Genomic DNA, 17363 nt, shown 5'->3' on the forward strand with positions numbered 1-17363 from the left:
TTGTTCTTCAATCTAGTTGTGGAGGACGTCGCTTCACTGGCCCATGTTGGTATTATCATTGCGCTCTTCCCGGGTGAGGCAGATCAGTCGCCGGCCTCTGGATGACCGCTCATGGTGGCTCTAGGCAGCTCACACCGGCTGCCGGCCTCTCATGCTGGCTGCCGGCCACACACGGTAGCTTACGGCAGCCCACTGCAGCTTCACTGCAGCCTACACCATTGCCGGTGACTCAGCAGCCCAGCTCCAGGTCGAGCTGTTGTTCACCATCTTAGCTGTAGAGAGCAGTGTCATTGGCCCTCATGTGGGATCCGAACTGGGGCCCTGCTGCTCAGAGTTGGCGTCCCAAGCCAGCTCTTAACCAACGCGCCACTCGACCAGCCCAAGAAATGTATTTCTTAAGTAATAAAACAATCCATGGACTGCAGACTGGATGCTGTGTTCACAGGCATGAAAACAATATTAATCTCGTTGTCCATCCCCATCAGAGCTCTTGGGTGACCAGGTGTATTGTCAACAAGCAGTCATATTTTGAAAGGAATCTTTTCTTCGGAACAGTAGTCTCAACAGTGGGCTTAAAATACTGAGTAAACCATCTTGTAAGCAGATGTGCGTCATCCAGGCTTTATAGTTCCATGTACAGAGCACAGGCAGAGTAGGTTTAGCATAATTCTTACGGGCCATAGGAGTTTCAGAATGGTTAGTGAGCACTGGCTTCAACTTAAAGTCACTAGCTGCATGAGCCCCTAACAGGAGAGTCAGCCTGTCCTTTGAAGCTTTGAAGCCAGACATGGACTTCTCCTCTCCTGCTATGAAAGTCTAGATGGCATCTCCTTCCAACATGAGGCTGTTTCGTCTACACTGAAAATCTGTTGTTTAATGTATCCTCGCTCATTAATTATCTTATTAGACCTTCTGTATAACTTGTGGCAGCTTCTACCTCAGCACTTGCTGCCTCACCTTCACTTTTATGTTTTGGAGACGGCTTCTCTCATTAAACCTCATGAACCAACTTCTGCCAGCTTCACTTTTCTTCTGCAGCCTCCTCACCTCTCTCAGCATTCACAGGATTGGAGTGAGTTAGGGCCTTGCTCTGGATTAGGCTTTGGCATAGGGAATGCTGTGGCTGGTTTGATCTTCTATCCAGACCGCTAAAACTTTCTCTGTGTCAGCAATAAGGCTGTTTCTCTTTCTTATCGTCCGTGTGCTCACTGGAGTAGCACCTTTAACTTCCTTCAAGAACTCTCCCTTTGCACTCTCAACTTGGCTGACTGCTTGGTGCAAGAGGCCGAGCTTTCAGCCTATCTCGGCTTCAGCATGCCCTCCTCACTGAGCTTAACCATTTCTAGCTTCTGATTTAAAGTGAGAGATGTGAGGCTCTTCCTCTTACTTGAACACTTACAGGCCACTGCAGGGTTATTAACCGGCTGAATTCCAACACTGTTAAGCCCCAGGGACTAGCAAGGCCTGAGGAGAGGGAGAGATGGGGGAGCGGCCAGTCGGTGGAGCAGTCAGAACACACACATTTATCAGTTAAGTTTGCCATCTCAGATGGGCACGGTTTGTGGTGCCCCTAACCAGTTACAATAGGAACAGCAAAGATCACTGATCAATGATCACCATAACAAATACAGTAATAAAAACGTTTGAAATATTATGAGAATTACCAAAGTGTGACACAGAGACACAAAGTGAGCAAATGCTGCTGGAAAACAGGTGCCGATAGAGTTGGTTGACATAGGGTTGCCACAAACCTTCAGCTGTAAAAAAATGCAACATCTACAAAGCTCAATAAAATGAGGTATGCCTATATGTTTAACGTTGCTTTCTATTCTAGTTGTTTTTAAAATACGTACTAACTTTCAGTGTTCATTTATTCGATAAATTTATCGAGAATGCTTTATAACTAGATACTTTCTCAACACTGGGTTATTGTTGATGAGTAAGACATTTCTGGAGTTTATGGTCATCATTAATGATTTATAGCCTTTCACAAACTCAGGTTACTCTGATTAGCTATAAAATTTCCTTTTTGATAATCATGGCCCCAGTTGCCAGTGGGCACCCCTCTAAGTACATCAGCTACCTTTGTCCTTTCTTCAGCGTTGTCATGGCCCTTGAATTGTTTTGTTTTCTGCTTTCTGTAACAACTGGTTATTTCAGAGCACCTATTTTTGTTTGTTTGTTTGTTTTTTTTTTGGTTTGTCTTAAATCTACCCCAGATCTGAAACCAGCCATCCTTCAAGGAGCCCTGGTCCTTTTTTCTTACCGTTAGGGAGTCACCTGAGGAATGGCAGGAGGTGGCAGTGCTGTCTTTGCCATTGGCGCCTGTTGTGGCAGCAGCTGGGGAGGTGGCATCTTCTGCAGTCATGAGTTCACACTGGTTTTTCTGTCTTAGTCGTGTAACTTGTAACTTTCATCCCATGAGGTTTCATTGACAGCTCACACACCAATGTTCAGTGAGATCAGTGCTGATACAGACCTGGGTGTGTGTGCTTTACTGGGCAGATGTTTTGGGGCCCAGGAGTCGTGAGGCGTTGTCTCCTGAGCCGCCAGGCTCTGTCTGGGTGTTCCCAACTAAGCTCACCCTGTCTACTAAATCTGCCTTCACTTTCCCTGGGTAGAAACATGGAAATTCTTTTTACCCTGACCCTTTCTCTTGCTCCCAGCTCTTTTCACATCTGACCTGTTTCTGTTCTTCAGTAGTCTCTCAGCTTCAGTTTCCGCCTTTCCCCCTTTCCTCTGTACATCCATCCTCCCTTTGCTGTCAGAGTGATTTTTCCACATGAAATCTGACGTCTTCTTCTGTTGCACATCCTTCAGTTGGCTTCATCTTGAGACAAAATGCAAACTCCTCAGCGTGCCATCCATGCCCTTTATAACCGTGTCTCCCTCCCTCGCATGCCTGCTCAGCCTTTCTTTCCCTTCTTTGCACGTCTGCTGCGTTTTCTCTTTAACAGTAACCTTCCTCTTTCTGCTTACTGGTCTAACTTACTGGTCTTGTAGTGACAACCTTCAATAAACTTATCTTTGACTATGTTTCCCATAGCTTTAAGGCTGGAGAGCCTCTTTCCCCCAATTATTAATACTCACAAATTCTACCTGTCATTTTAAGCCTTATTTCGTAGCCTTTTGTGGCAAAACCCATTAAGATTTGTCACTCCCTCTTTACTCCGACCCTAATAATCTTTCAGTCCCCTTAGGACCTTCAAATCCATTGATCCTACTCACCCTCTTAGGTCCTTAAACCCCAGAGTCAATCACTATAATTATTACTTTAAATGTGTTCTCTCCTCCCTTTTCTCAGGTCAATTATAATTTCTTTGGCAAATCTACAACCCTGGGATTTTCTGCCTGCTGAATCGTGTGCCCATGATGCATAATTTAGCGGGAAGAAAGATTTATTGGGAAACAGGCTAACATTAAGGTCATGAGCACAAACAACAGGTGGACCTGTGATGTTTCCATCCTCCCCCGCTCCCACTCTCCCCGAGGACCGTTTCCTACTCCCCTATTCTCCAGCCTCCTGCCCTGTGGCCTCTCTCTCCCTGGAAGACCCCGCTTTCTTTTTGGCTGAGAACTTTCCACTGGTCCTACCCTTGGTTGTGGCATCTGAGCCCCTGTGCTGTTCCTCATTGGATGAACTGTCTGTGCTCACCCCCAGATCTCACCCCTCACCACCTGTAGCCCTCCCGTCTCCAAACCATCCAGCCCACACTCACTGAACCGTCCCATTAGTGTGCTTCTTACAATCTGTCCTGCCCCACGTCCTATCAGCCACAGCCCTATTTTTTTGCTCTTTTGCAGGAAAACTCCCTGAATTCATTGTCTCCATCCTGTCTCCAGATCATGCCTCCTCTTTACACACGCTCAGTTAGGCTTCTGCCCCACCACTACTCGGAAACCCCTCCTGTTGATGTCACAGCCCCTCCCAGTGGTACCTGCTGGCTGATTCTCAGTGATTGTGGGACTTGGCTGTCAGCAGCACATGGCTCCTGTCATGGGCTTCATTCCTTTCACTGCTCTGGGTTTTCCCCTTACCTGGGCTGATTGCATCTAGTTTTGTGGCTCCAGTATGATTTATGTGCCAAAGACCCCCGAACATAAACCCTGGCCTAGGGGCTGTCTGTGCTGGTCTGTTGTATGTGACACCTCAGCGTGTCTCACAGTAAACTCCCAGTGTCCCACCCCCAGCCATGTCCATCTCAGGTGAGGCAGCGCGGGCCTTCTGTGTGCTCGAGCCAGGACCCTGGAGTCATTCTGTTCTTTCTGTCATAATTCATGCTCTGTGTCAGGAAACCTGTCCAGATTTGAGTTGCCATGTGTGAGTTAATGGATTTTGCCCTTGACCTTATGGTTTCTTCCATGCAGCTGCCAGTGCCCCTTCCACTGGAAGCCACGTTATGTCCCCTCTGCTTATAGCCCTACAGTGGCTCCACTGTTAATAATAAGAGCTCCCTCTTTACGATGGTATCAGGTTCCCCTGTGATCGGGTGTTCTGTCACCTTTTTCATGTCACTTCCTCTCCCTGTTGTTCATTCTGCCCAGCTCGCTGGCCTCACAGCTCTGTGACTGTGCCAGGCACCCTCCCTCCTGGTGGATGCCTGGTGCTTCTGGGAATGCTCTTCCCAATGCTCTTCCCCTGGACAGCACGTGACTCCTTCCCGTTGTCCTGCAGGTCTGTTCACTGAGACCTATCACGTTTACCCTCAGCTTCTCCCAGCAGCGTGCACCCTCCCCCCTCCACTGTCTCTCCCATGGCCATCTCCTCCTCGCAAAACTCTCCCTGTGGCCTTTGCTTTATTTTTTGTGTTTCGAGGCCTTATAACAGTACCTGAGGGACATTAGGTATTTTATAAGTATTAATTGCTGTTGAATTCTTTCTTTAACTTTATTGAGGAATAATTGAGTATATTTAAAGTGTACAATGTGATGATTTGATCAAGATAATTAACACACCCATCACCTCATATATTGGGTTGCCAGAAAAGTCATGATGTATTTTTTCTGTTTTTCATTGCAAAAATGCGTCATGACTTTTCCAACAACCCAATAGTTAACCGTGTGTGTGTGTGTGTGTGTGTGTGTGTGTGTGTGTGTGTGTGTGTTGATGGTGCTTACGATCTACTCAGCAACTTTCAAGTACAGAGCCCTCTTATCCGGGGCAGTGCATTCCAGGACCCTCACCTGCACCTGCAGCTGTACCACATCCTGTATGTGCTAGTTTTTTTCGGTACAGACATACACTTTACATCTTCTCTGTGGCACATCTAATTGGCAGCATCATGACTCTTGTGCTTTGGGGCCGTTATGAAGTAGAATAAGGGTCACTTGAACACAAATACCATGATTCAGCGACAGCTGATCTAATAACTCAGATGGTTACTAAGTGACTAACGTCTACAGCATGAATAAACTGGACAAAGGGAGGATTCATATTTGTGTGGGACAGAGTGGAACTGTGCGAGATTTTGTCACACTACTCAGGACGCTGTGCAATGTAAAACTTAGGAATTGTTTATTTCTGGGAATTTTCCATTGAATATTTTTTAAAACTTAGGAATTGTTTATTTCTGGGATTTTCCATTGAATATTTTTGGACTGCGGTTGACCATGGGTAACTGAGGTTGCGGATAAGGGGGGGGGTACCATATACAATACCGTATCATTAACCATACTCACCTTGCTTGCATCAGCTTCGCAGAATGGATGGACGTCAGGCGTGATGTGTGTTAATAAGGGCTGGTGTTCTCGCTGCTTTCCGCCTCACATCTGAGGGGTTCTCTGGTGGAGAAGGCTTCTGTCTGTCCTCCCCTCAGCTCTAGGTCACTCGTAACTTGCACCTACAGACTAGGTGACAGTCACCTTGGTTCTGATGTCAATCTTAATTTCTGTACTGTTTCAGAATGCTTCTAGACATTTCCAGGAGTTGCTTCAGTTATGTCATTTAGTCCATCTAAAACTCATTTTCTTAAAACCTGTTTCTTATAAATTCCAAATAGAATCAGTTTTCAGGGCTGGTAGATTTGACTTTGAACTTTTTATTCTTCCCTTTATCTCAACGCTTAGTAATAAATTCCTATTAATAAAAAAAACTCTTTTGGCTGGCTGAGTGGCACGTTGGTTAGGAGCTGGCTTGGGACGCCAGAGAGCCCCGGTTCGGATCCCACATACGAGGGCCAGTGACACTGCCCTCTACAGCGAAGATACTGAACAACATCTCAACCTGGAGCTGGGTTGCTGTGAGTCGCTGGCTCGCCAGCGATGCGTAGGCTGCAGCCCCTGCTGCAGTGGGTTGCCATGGGATACCGTGTGTAGCCAGCAGCCAGCGTGAGCGGCCCTCAAGCCACCATGAGCGGCCATCCAGAAGCTGGCGACTGATCTGCCTTGCCCGGGAAGAGCGTAATGATGGTGCCAGCTTGGGCCAGTGAAGCAATGTCCTCCACAACTAGACTGAAGAACAAAAAGACAGCAACTTGTCTGTTCCCCTTCCCCCAAATCCCCAATAAAAATCTTAAAAAAAAAAAAATAAATTTTTTTTTTTCATTAATTTGATTGTGGTGACATTGGTTAGTAAAATTACATAGGTTTCAAGTATACAATTCTATAATATATCATCTATATGTCACATTGTGTGCTCACCACCCAGAGTCAGTTCTCCTTCCATCACCATGTGTTTGACCCCCTTTACCCTCATCTACCATTCCCCCTCCCCCTTTACCTTCTGGTAACCACTAAACTCTTGTCTGTGTCTATGAGTTTTTGTTTCTTTGTCTTTGTCATTTGTTGCTTTCAGTTTTATATCCCACATATGAGTGAAATCATGTGGTTCTTGTCCTTTTCCATCTGACTTATTTCACTTAGCATGATGATCTCCATGCTGTCAATGGCAGTATTTCATCTTTTCTTATGGCAGAATAGTGTTCCATTGTGTATATATACCACATCTTCTTTATCCAATCATTTATTGAAGGACACTTTGGTTCTTTTCATGTCTTGGCCACTGTGAATAATGCTGCAGTGAACATATGGGTACATATATTTTTACAGATAAATGTTTTCAGATTTTGGGGGTATATACCCAGGAGAGGGATTGCTGGGTCATATGGTAATTCTATTCTTAATTTTTTGAGGAACCTGCATACTGTTTTCTGTAGCAGCTGCACCAACCTGCATTCCCACCAACAGTGTATGAGGGTTCCTTTTTCTCCACAACCTCTCCAACACTTGTTATTGTCTCATTGATGATAGCCATTCTAACTGGTGTGAGGTGGTATCTCATTGTGGTGAATTCCTATTAATTTTTTTCTTCACCAGCTCTCCCCATTTGTCTCTTCGGTTGCAAGTAATATCTTAGTTCAGACCTATATTACCTCATGGCCGTGTTATTGAGGTGAACTAAGTGGTACATGTGTCCTCCTCCTCCTGGAATTGGTTGGACTGAGGTCATGGTGTAGCCTGAGCCTGATCCCTTTCCTGAAAGACTGTGTTAACTGAAATGTGACTGACTAAGCCTTTCTTCTCTGCTGTGTGTGCCAGGCTAGCTATTGTTTCATTGTTGTGTCTCTTTTCTTCTGTTGCATTGTTTTAATTCTAGTAATGCTTTTTTTCTTTTTTTCTTTTTGGAGAGGCTTTGAAACAGCAGGTAGCGGATTTACAGGAAGATTTGAAAAGAAAGGAAGCAAAATGGTCAAGTACACATGGCCGCCTTAGAAGCCAGATAGAAATGTTGGTCAAAGAGAACACAGACCTCCGGGAAGAAATAAAAGTGATGGAAAGATTCCGACTAGATGCCTGGAAGAAAGCAGAAGCCACTGAGATCAGCACCAAGACGGTTCAGTGCAGGACTGCTGAGAAGAAAGAGGGGTCCACGGTAGGTTTGGAGTCCAGCGGCACTGTCAGGCCAGGAGAGATGTTAAATACTGGAGCAAATTCGTAGGGACAGAAGGTAGAAGAGTGGGTGCCAGGGCTGCGGGGAGGGAGAAGGAGGGCCTAGTGTTTAATGGGGACAGAGTTTCAATCCTGAAGATGAAGGGAGGAGCTCTGTGGACAGACAGTGGTGATGGCCACACACACTGTGAATGGGCTTAATACCACTGACCTGTGCACAGAAAATGGTTAAGATGTCAAATGGTATGTAGATGTTGCCACAATTAAAAAATTTATTTGAGTATTGCTATACAGGTAGTTTTCAAATTCATTTGTATAATTCTTACGAAGGAATTATACCACAGTAGGCAGACAATCTCAGTTAAAACAGACCAAGGGGAGTTTTTGCAGGAAATCACACGTGTGACCCTTTTGAATTACGTAACTGGCGTTTCACTCATCTCTGTCACCATCTTGGATTTGCCAGGCAGTGCTTTTAGGCACTTCGGATAAAACAAGGAACAAAACACAAACATCCCTGCCCTCTTGGAACTTAAATATCCCAATGGTGGGAGGAAAGCTGTAAATAAGATAAAATATACAGTGTGTGACACAGTGACAGAAACTAAGGAGAAAAAGCAAGGAAGGGGAATAACTGTTGGTGAGAGGGCTGTTTTAGGTAGGATGGCCAAGGAAGGCCTCACTGAGAAAGTGACATTTGAATAATGGCCTAAGAGGACCGAGTGAGCAGGGCTGAGACCTGGCTGCTGAGCCCCAGGCCTGGAGGCTGGAGGCACTTAACTCTTCTTCATATCAATTAGCCTGTGGTAAGATTGCTCTCATTGCACGTCATTTTGGATATGACATGAGGACTGTAAAGCCAGAGCAGAGTATGTGGGGGGAGTAGTGGTGGGGATGAGATCAGAGCTGTGGCGGAGGGTGGTGGGTGCAGATTTTATCAGGCTGCAGCAGTTTCTGTAAGCGCTGGGCTTTTCCTGTGGGGGACATGGGGGCTTTGATGGAAGGGGCGACCTAAGCCTTACCTTAGGAGGAGACTTAAGAATAGACTAAGGGGGCAGGGGGGATGTGGGCGCAGTCAGGAGCACCAGCAGGGGCTGTTGCAGTAATTCAGACCAGAGCAGGGAGTGGCAAAAGGGGGGGCGGCATTGGAGTGTTGAGAAGTGAACAGGGTTTATGGGTGCACTGGTGTGTGTGACAGCAAGAAGAGTTAGGAATGGCCTCCAAGTTTAGTGTCTCTGCTTGATAGTCTCCATTTGGTCTGGGAGAACACAAGAAGACAGCACATATTTCTCGGCATGGATATTAGGAGCTCAGGTGCAGACAAGGTGAGTCTGAAATGCCTATGCGGCCTCAGGTGGACATGTTAACCGGGCAGCATGCGTATCTCAGGTGAAGGTCAGGGTGGAGGAGGAAGTTGGGGTTATCAGAATGTGCGGTGGTGAAGCTTCGGGCTGGGAGGTAGGGATGGCTGAGGCTGACAGGCAGGTGGTGAAGCGGTCCACAGACTGAGCAGCAGGGGTGTGAGGAGGAAGGAGGGGGCCTATGTGACATCCTGAGAGCCAAGTCAGGGAGGTCCTTCGAGGAGCGTGGCACGTGGTGTTAGGGCTGCTGCTAAGATGAGGACTGAAGATTGTCATGGGATTTAACAGTTAAGGTGCTGAAGATAAAACCCTGGATGAGAGAATGAGGACAAGGTGGAGACAGTGGAAGAGCTTCATGGAGAGGTTTTGCAGTAAATGGAAAGAGAAGTGTGTGGCTGTAGGGGAAGTTGTTTCTAAGATGGGGCAGTTAACAAATCAGTGCCTATGTCCTGGTGAGGTTGGCTCAGTGGGAGGAAAGGGCTGATGGGTGTGAAGGGGGACTGTTGACGTGGTCCATGAACCAGGGGAGATGGGATTTGGGGCATGAAGGCAGGGCTGCCCCATCACAGGTCCGAGGTCTGTACCCAGAGCTGGGTGTGCCATGCCACCTGATAGGAAGTCCCTCCTGACGCTCTGATTCTTGAGTAAGGTGGGAAGAGCGAGAGTGAGGGTGGAGATGGGGCTATAGGAGGTCTGGGCACACGGGAGAAAGTGCAGTGGCCATGTGAGGGGACAGCAGGGCACTGGGGAAGTGCGTTAGAGGGCATTTCAAGTGAGCATGGTTTCATTTTTCTCTAGTTCAGCTTTTTTGGTGTAGGGTGGTGGAGAGTTGTATTTTTGAAGAGGAGAGGTCATGGGAATCCCACAAAGAGGGGAAGGGGGCTTGGATGTTGACAGAATGTGCGAGAGTGACCAACACCCTGTGAACGTAAGCTGCACAAAGGCACAGGCTACACGGCTGGGGGCTGTGAAACACGGGGTCAGTAACTGTAGGACGCTGAGGCTGTGGAGTCGGGACCGGAGGAACGAGCTGAAGGCCTGGCTGTGGCAGTCAGAAAGTGGCTTCTCCTCCTCAGACGCCCGCTTCGGCAGCTTCCCCTAACAGCGATTTCCCCAGTGCAGTCGGCACCGGAACAGGCGCCGGGACTCCAGCACTGTTAATGTTTGCTGTGTTTGTGTGTGTGTTCTTTGCTGAGCCATTTGAAGGCAGTTGCAGAAATCATGGCACTTCACCCCTAAATACTTGAGCATTAAATGGCATTGGCTTTTTGAGCAGACCAGGCTGCCCCACATTCTGGATTCGAATGCTTTGAAATTGAGAGTTTTGCAGTTATTGATAATTGCACATATTGATAGTAGTGACTAGTTCTAGAGCTTGCCCATTGGCATGCATGGCTGCAATTGGTTAGGGCACGCAAGGTCGGGTCTTGATGTGTCCTCAGCTGGCAAGGAGGGCAGACGGAGTACATGGTGTGGGTACTCGCCATGGGGCTCAGAACTGGGCGGGGTGGGGGAGGGGAGGAGACAGATTTGGTTGGAAGCGGTGATGTGGGTAGCAAGGAGGACATCTCCCCTACTTCTAAATCTAAATGTGGGGGTGGGAGTTCTGAGGGTGACAAACTTCCATCCCTGCGAGGGAACAGTGGTGAGCAGGGCTCAGTTTGAGCAAGATAGCGAGGGAGGTGTTCACAGAGAGGCTGCGAAAGCAGCTCTTGCTGATGTTGCCCATGACTCCGCCCTCTTCTTGGGCTGTCTGCCACCAGTCATTGTCTCTCATGCCCTCCTGTGAGGAGTGGGTATATTTCCAGAGGTGGGGGTGTGTGTGGGTCAGTGTGTGTGTGTGTGTGCACATTCCTAGACAATAGTTGGTGCACTGGTCTATAGTGATGAAAATAACATAAATGGACAGACTTAAAACGTTCTCCTTGCATGGCGAGTTCTGTTAGTTTCATTCGTTATATATACATAGTTATATATAGTCTATATACATAGACTAACACTATTATGTTCAATTCTCTCCACCTCTAGAACTCATCAGTTCGAATTCAGAAGAGTCAAAATTCCTCAGGGACCCAGCCAGAAAAATACAAGAAAAATACTTTGCCCACACAAGGTAGGAAATTGTGTGCTCTTTTCAGAAAACATTTCAGGAGTTTAAAGAAGAGAGAATTTACATGGTGACAAACTTCCATCCCTGCGAGGGGACAGTGGTGAGCAGGTTTCTGAGTGGGAGCAGGGCTCAGCTAGAGCAAGACGGCAAGAGAGGTGTTCACAGAGAGGCTGCAAAAGGGGCTCTTGGAACTTAAGACATAAAACATTGTAAGTGTAATTGAAGCCCTGTCCCTGACTCCTCAACCTGATTCTCACGCTGGTCGCTCATTCCTCTGCTCCATCAAGCCCATGAGTCAGCACAGTACGACTGTCGCATCCTTTAGTATCTCTCTGCAATTTGCTATTTTCTCTCCGTATTTTAAGACTCACCACAGTAATATGTATAAACTGCAGCTTATTGATTTAATAGCTGTCCAGATTCCATGTGTATTTGTGCCAAGTCTCCTATCGGTGAGTATTCAGGGTTTCTTCCAGTTTGTCAGTGGGATGAATAGGGCTGCAAATCGTCTCGATCATGTGGGTGTCTCGGGGACACTTGTCTAGTGCAGGATGTTGGGTCACAGCAGGTTTGTGCAAGTGTAGGCTTTCCTTGCACTCCCCAGCGTCGTTTTACCATCAGCTGTGTGTGCTTTCTAATGCTTGATCAGGTCAGACTTTACAATTCTGGCCAGTCCGGTGGGTGTGAAATGTCGGTCAGTGTTATTTTAACATGCACTTCCCTGATTACTGGTAAGGCATGTGGGCATCTTTTTGTATACTTACTGGGCATTTGGGTTTCCTCCTTTGTGACCTGCCTGTTCATTTCTTTTGCCCAATTCAAACTTTGGGAGTGTGTGTGTGTGGGGGGGTGTTTCTCTTTATTGAACTTAATTCTGTGTACTAACACTTTGTCAGTTACAAGTACTACCAACATCTCCCAATCTGGGTTTAGCTTTTTGGTTTCTGTTTTTCACACACATGTTTTTCCTTTTTTTTTTTTTTAAAGATTTTATTGGGGAATTGGAGGAGGGGAACCACATTGGGGAATCGGGGAAGGGGGACAGACAAGTTGCTGTCCTTTTTGTTCTTCAGTCTAGTTGTGGAGGACGTTACTTCAATGGCCCATGTTGGTATTATCATTGCACTCTTCCCGGGTGAGGCAAATTGGTTGCCGGCCACTGGATGGCCGCTCTTGGCAGCTCACGCCGGCTGCTGGCCACTCACGCTGGCTGCCAGCCACTCATGGTAGCTCATGGCAGCCCACTGCAGCTTCACTGCAGCCTATGTTGTCGCCAGCAACTCACGGCAGCACAGCTCCAGGTCGAGCTGTTGTTCACCATCTTAGCTGTAGAGGGCACAGTGCCACTGGCCCTAATGTGGGATCCGAACCGGGGCCCTGCTGCTCAGAGCTGCCATCCCAAGCCAACTCTTAACCAACGTGCCAGTAGGCCGGCCCTCATGTTTTTGCGTTTAATAATTGATTTTATCAGTCTTTATTTATGGCTTTAAGAAATTCTTCTCAATCCTCAGTCACAAACATACACCATTTTCTCCTATGAACTTTTGTTTTCACAATTGGGTCTTTATCCTACCTGGAATTGTTAGGAATTATTTTTGTGAATTAAATTTAGAAAAGTGGATATAGCATATGCAATTTGACAATTATAATAGAAAAACCTGGATAACAACTGGCTAAAGAAATAGATTAGAAGCACCTCAGAACTCTCCCCTCCATGACCATATTACATTGCTTTTCCTTGTACTTTCTACTCCCGTAGATGCAGTCCTAAAAAGTGTTTTACTTGCTTCTGAGCTTTCTGAATACAGTCAAACCCTGTGTATTCCGTCATTTTCACTGTACATTGTTTTTGAGATTCAGTCACGTTAATCTGCAGCTCTGGTTCCCTTATTTTCATTCCATTTATGAATATTTATAATTTACTATTCTTCTGTTGATGGTTCATTTTTTAAAAGTTTTGGGATGTTAAACAGTGATGCAATGAACACTCTTATTCATTTCTGGTGCACACGTTCATTTGTCTAGGGCATATTCCTAGGCCGGGTTACTGGTAATTGGTAGGAATAGCTTTCAGACCAATAGATTTTGCTAAAACATCTTCTGAAGTGAGTTTGCTCTCTGACCAGCACTGTGTGTGCTTTGCTCCACACCTTGTTAATACTTGGTGTTGTCAGATTCACATTTTTGCCAGTTGGTAGGAAGGAGTACAACAGTATCTCATTAGTGTTTTAATTTGCTGAATCACCCAGAGTACTAAATATGTTGAACACCTTTGCTTGTGTTTATTCCTTTGACAGTTACACGTATTACAAATATCTTCTCCCAGTCTGTGCCTTAATCTTTTTACTTTTTACAGTGTCTTTTATTGAACCAAAATTCTTTATCTTTTTTAAAATTGCAATATGTTTGACATATACCATTGTATAAATTTAAGGTGTACACATTGATTTGATACTTTTATATATTGTAATATGATTGCCATTGTGACAATAATTAGTACCTCTGTCACATCACATAATTATAATTTCTTTTTAGTGGTTGGAATAGTTAAGATCTAGTCTTCGAGTAAGTCTGATGATTATACAGTGTTGTTGTCTGTACACACTATGTTAGATCACTAGGACTTATTTACTACTCGTTGCAAGTCTTTGTCCTTCCACACCATCTTTCATATCCCCCGACCTCCCAGTTCTTGGTAACCACCATTTCACACTCTGTTTTTATGAGTTTGGCTTTTTTAGATTCCACGTATACGTGAGCGCATACAGTATTTATCTGTCTCTGACTTATTTCACTTAGCATAATGTCTTCAGGGTCAATCCATGTTGTCACAAATGGCAGGGTTTTCTTTTTTCGTGGCTCCATTGTATATATACCCATCATCTTTATCCAGTCATCCACTGATGGACACTTAGGCTGTTTCCATACTTGGCTACTGTGAATACTGTGGCAATAAACATGGGGTACAGGTATCTCTCTGAGATGCTGTTTGCATTTCCTTCGGATAAACATCCAGAAGTGGAATTGCTGGGTCATAGGCAGTTCTATTTTTAAATTTTTGAGGAACCTCAATCCTGATTTCCATAGTGGGTACACCAGTTTACATTCCCACCAACAGTGCAAAAGGGTCCCCTTTTCTCCACATTCTCGCCAGCACTTCATCATCTTGATAATAGCCATTCTGACAGGTGTGAGGTGATATCTTGTGAGTTTGACTTGCATTTCCCTGATGATTAGTGATGTTGAGCACCTTTTTATGTACCTGTTGCCCATCTGTATGTCTTCTTTGGAAAAATGTCTCTTAAGTTCCTCTGCCCATTTTTTAATCGGATTTTGTTGTTATTGAGTCATATGAGTTCTTTATATATTTCGATGGATATTAATCCCATATTTGATATATGGTTTGCAAAAATGTTCTCCCGTTCTGTAGGCTGCCTTTTCATTTTGTTGATTGTTTCTTTTGCTTTGTAGAAGCTTTTTAGTTTGATGATTTTTGCTTTTGTTGTATGTGCCTTTGGTGTCATACCCAGGAAATCATTGCTAAGACTAATGTTTAGGAGCTTCTTCCTGACATTCTCTTCTAGAAATTTTAATGGCATCAGGTCTTATGTTTAAGTCTTTGATCCATTTCAAGTTAATTTTTGTGCGTGGTGTAACATAGGGGTCTAATTTCATTTCTCTGCTGGTGGTTATCCAGTTTTCTCAGCACTGTGTGTTGAAGAGACTATCCTTTCTCCATTGAGTGTTCTTAGCTCCCATGCTGAATGTATGTGAGTTAATTCAGGGCTTCCTGTTCTGTTCCGTGGGTCTCTATGTCTCTTTTTATGACAGTACCGTACTGTTTTAATTACTGTAGATTAAAACAGTATGGTATAGTGTGAAATCAGGATTGTGATGACTCTGGCTTTGTTCTTTTTTCTCAGGATTGCTTTGGCTATTTGGAGTGTTTTGTGGTTCTGTACAAAGTTTAGGATTGTGTTTTCTATTTCCATTGGAATTTTCATAGGGATCACATTGAACTTATAGATGGCTTTGGGTAGTATAGACATTTTAACAATATTAACAAAAACAAGATGTTTTTCCGTTTGTTTGTGCCTCTTTGATTTCTTTCAACAGTTTTATACTTTTCATCATATAGATCTTTTACTTCCTTGGCCAGATTTATTTCTAGGTAGTTTAATTTTTCATGGTATTGTGAATGTGATAGTTTTTATTATTATTATTATTATTATTAGTAGTAGTAGTAGTTTCAGGTGTACAAAACAATGCAATAGTTATCCTTTTCATCCCTCATAAAGTGACAACCCCCCTCCTCTCATCCACTGCCCCCCTCACCCCTGATATCATACAGGTTTATTACAATTCCATTGACTCCATTCCCACACAATACTCCACATCCCATGACTATATATATATGTATTAAATTATAGTTGACATATAATATTATTCAGCAGCAGCTTCAGATATACAGTGCAGTGGTCAGACCTCTACACCATCTATGAAGTGGTCTCCCTAACAAGACATGAGTCCATCTGGCCCCCTAAAAAATATTTACAACATTATTGATTATATTCCACAAACTGTCTTTTCTATCACTGAGGCAATATTGTAGTTACCAATTTATGTTGTCTCGTCCTTTCCCCTTCTCCCTCACCCCCACTCTGCTTCCATCTAGCAATCATTAGTTTTTCCTCTGTGTCTCTGAGACTATTTCTGTTTACTTTGCTCATTTATTCAGTTCTTTAGATTCCACATATAAGTGAGATCATATGGTATTTGTCTTTCTCTGACTGACTTATTTCACTTAGCATAATGTTCTCTAGGTCCATCCATATCGTTGAAAATGGTAAAATTTCCTTCTTCTTTATAGCTGAGTAATACTCCATTGTGTAAATGTACCACAGTTTCTTAATCCATTCGTCTACCGATGGGCATTTCCACTGTTTCCAAGTCTTGGCTATTGTAAATAGCGCTGCAGTGAACATAGGGGTGCATATATTTTTTCGAATTAGTGTCTTGGGTTTTTCTGGATAAACACCTAAGAGTGGATTTGCTGGGTCATAAGGTAGTTCCATTTCCAGTTTTTTGAGATACCTCCATATTGACTTCTATAGAGGCTGCACCAATCTGCAATCTCACCAACAGTGCACCAGGGTTCCCTTTTCCTCACAACCTCACCAGCATTTGTTGTTTGTTGATTTATTGAGAGCCATTCTGACTGGGGTAAGGTGGTATCTCATTGTGGTTTTCATTTGCACTTCCCTAATAATTAGTGAGGTTGAAACACTTTTTCATATGCCTGTTGGCCATCTGTATGTCCTCTTTAGAGAAATGTCTCTTCATATCCTCTGCCCATTTTTTAATTGGGTTGTTTGGTTTCAGGTCTTACATTTAAGTCTTTAATCCATTTTGAATTTGTTCTTGTATATGGTGTAAGGAGGTGATCCAGTTTCATTTTTTTGCATGTGTCAATCCAATTTTCCCAGCACCATTTATTAAATAGACTATCTTTACCCCAATGTTAATTCATGCTTCCATTGTCATAGACTAACTGCCCATATATGCCTGGATTTAGTTCTGGACTCTCTATTCTGTTCCATTGATCTATGTGCCTGTTTTTGTGCCAGTGCTGTACTGTTTTGATTACTGTAGCCTTGTAGTATGTTTTGACGTCTGGTAGCGTGTTACCCCGACTTTGTCCTTATTTCTCAGTATTGCCGTGGCTATTCGGGGTCTTGTATGGTTCCGTATAAATTTTAGGATTTCTATTTCTGTGAAAAATGCTTTTGGTAGTTTGATAGGAATTGCATTGACTCTATATATTGCTTTAGGAATATGGACATTTTAACTATATTAATTCTTCCTATCCATGAGCATGGTAGGTGTTTCCATTTATTTGTATCTTCTTTTCTTTCTTTCTTCAGTGTCATAATTTTCTGAGTACAGGTCTTTTACTTCTTTGGTTAAATTTATTCCTAAGTATTTTATAGTTCTTGAAGCAATTG

At 44.3% G+C, this 17363-nt stretch overlaps 1 protein-coding gene across 2 annotated transcripts in view; it reads left to right on the top strand.

The window, feature by feature from the left end:
- CPAP (centrosome assembly and centriole elongation protein) overlaps positions 1–17363 on the top strand; it is a 68060-nt gene that overhangs the window by 28971 nt on the left and 21726 nt on the right. For both annotated transcript variants that reach the window (XM_019652407.1, XM_019652408.1), the window contains exons 10-11: positions 7628–7870; positions 11277–11361. In XM_019652407.1, coding sequence (XP_019507952.1) covers positions 7628–7870; positions 11277–11361 — 328 coding nt within the window. The remainder of the gene's footprint in view (positions 1–7627; positions 7871–11276; positions 11362–17363) is intronic.

Source organism: Hipposideros armiger, unplaced genomic scaffold (assembly GCF_001890085.2).
Source record: "Hipposideros armiger isolate ML-2016 unplaced genomic scaffold, ASM189008v1 scaffold_178, whole genome shotgun sequence".
Taxonomy (NCBI): domain Eukaryota; kingdom Metazoa; phylum Chordata; class Mammalia; order Chiroptera; family Hipposideridae; genus Hipposideros; species Hipposideros armiger.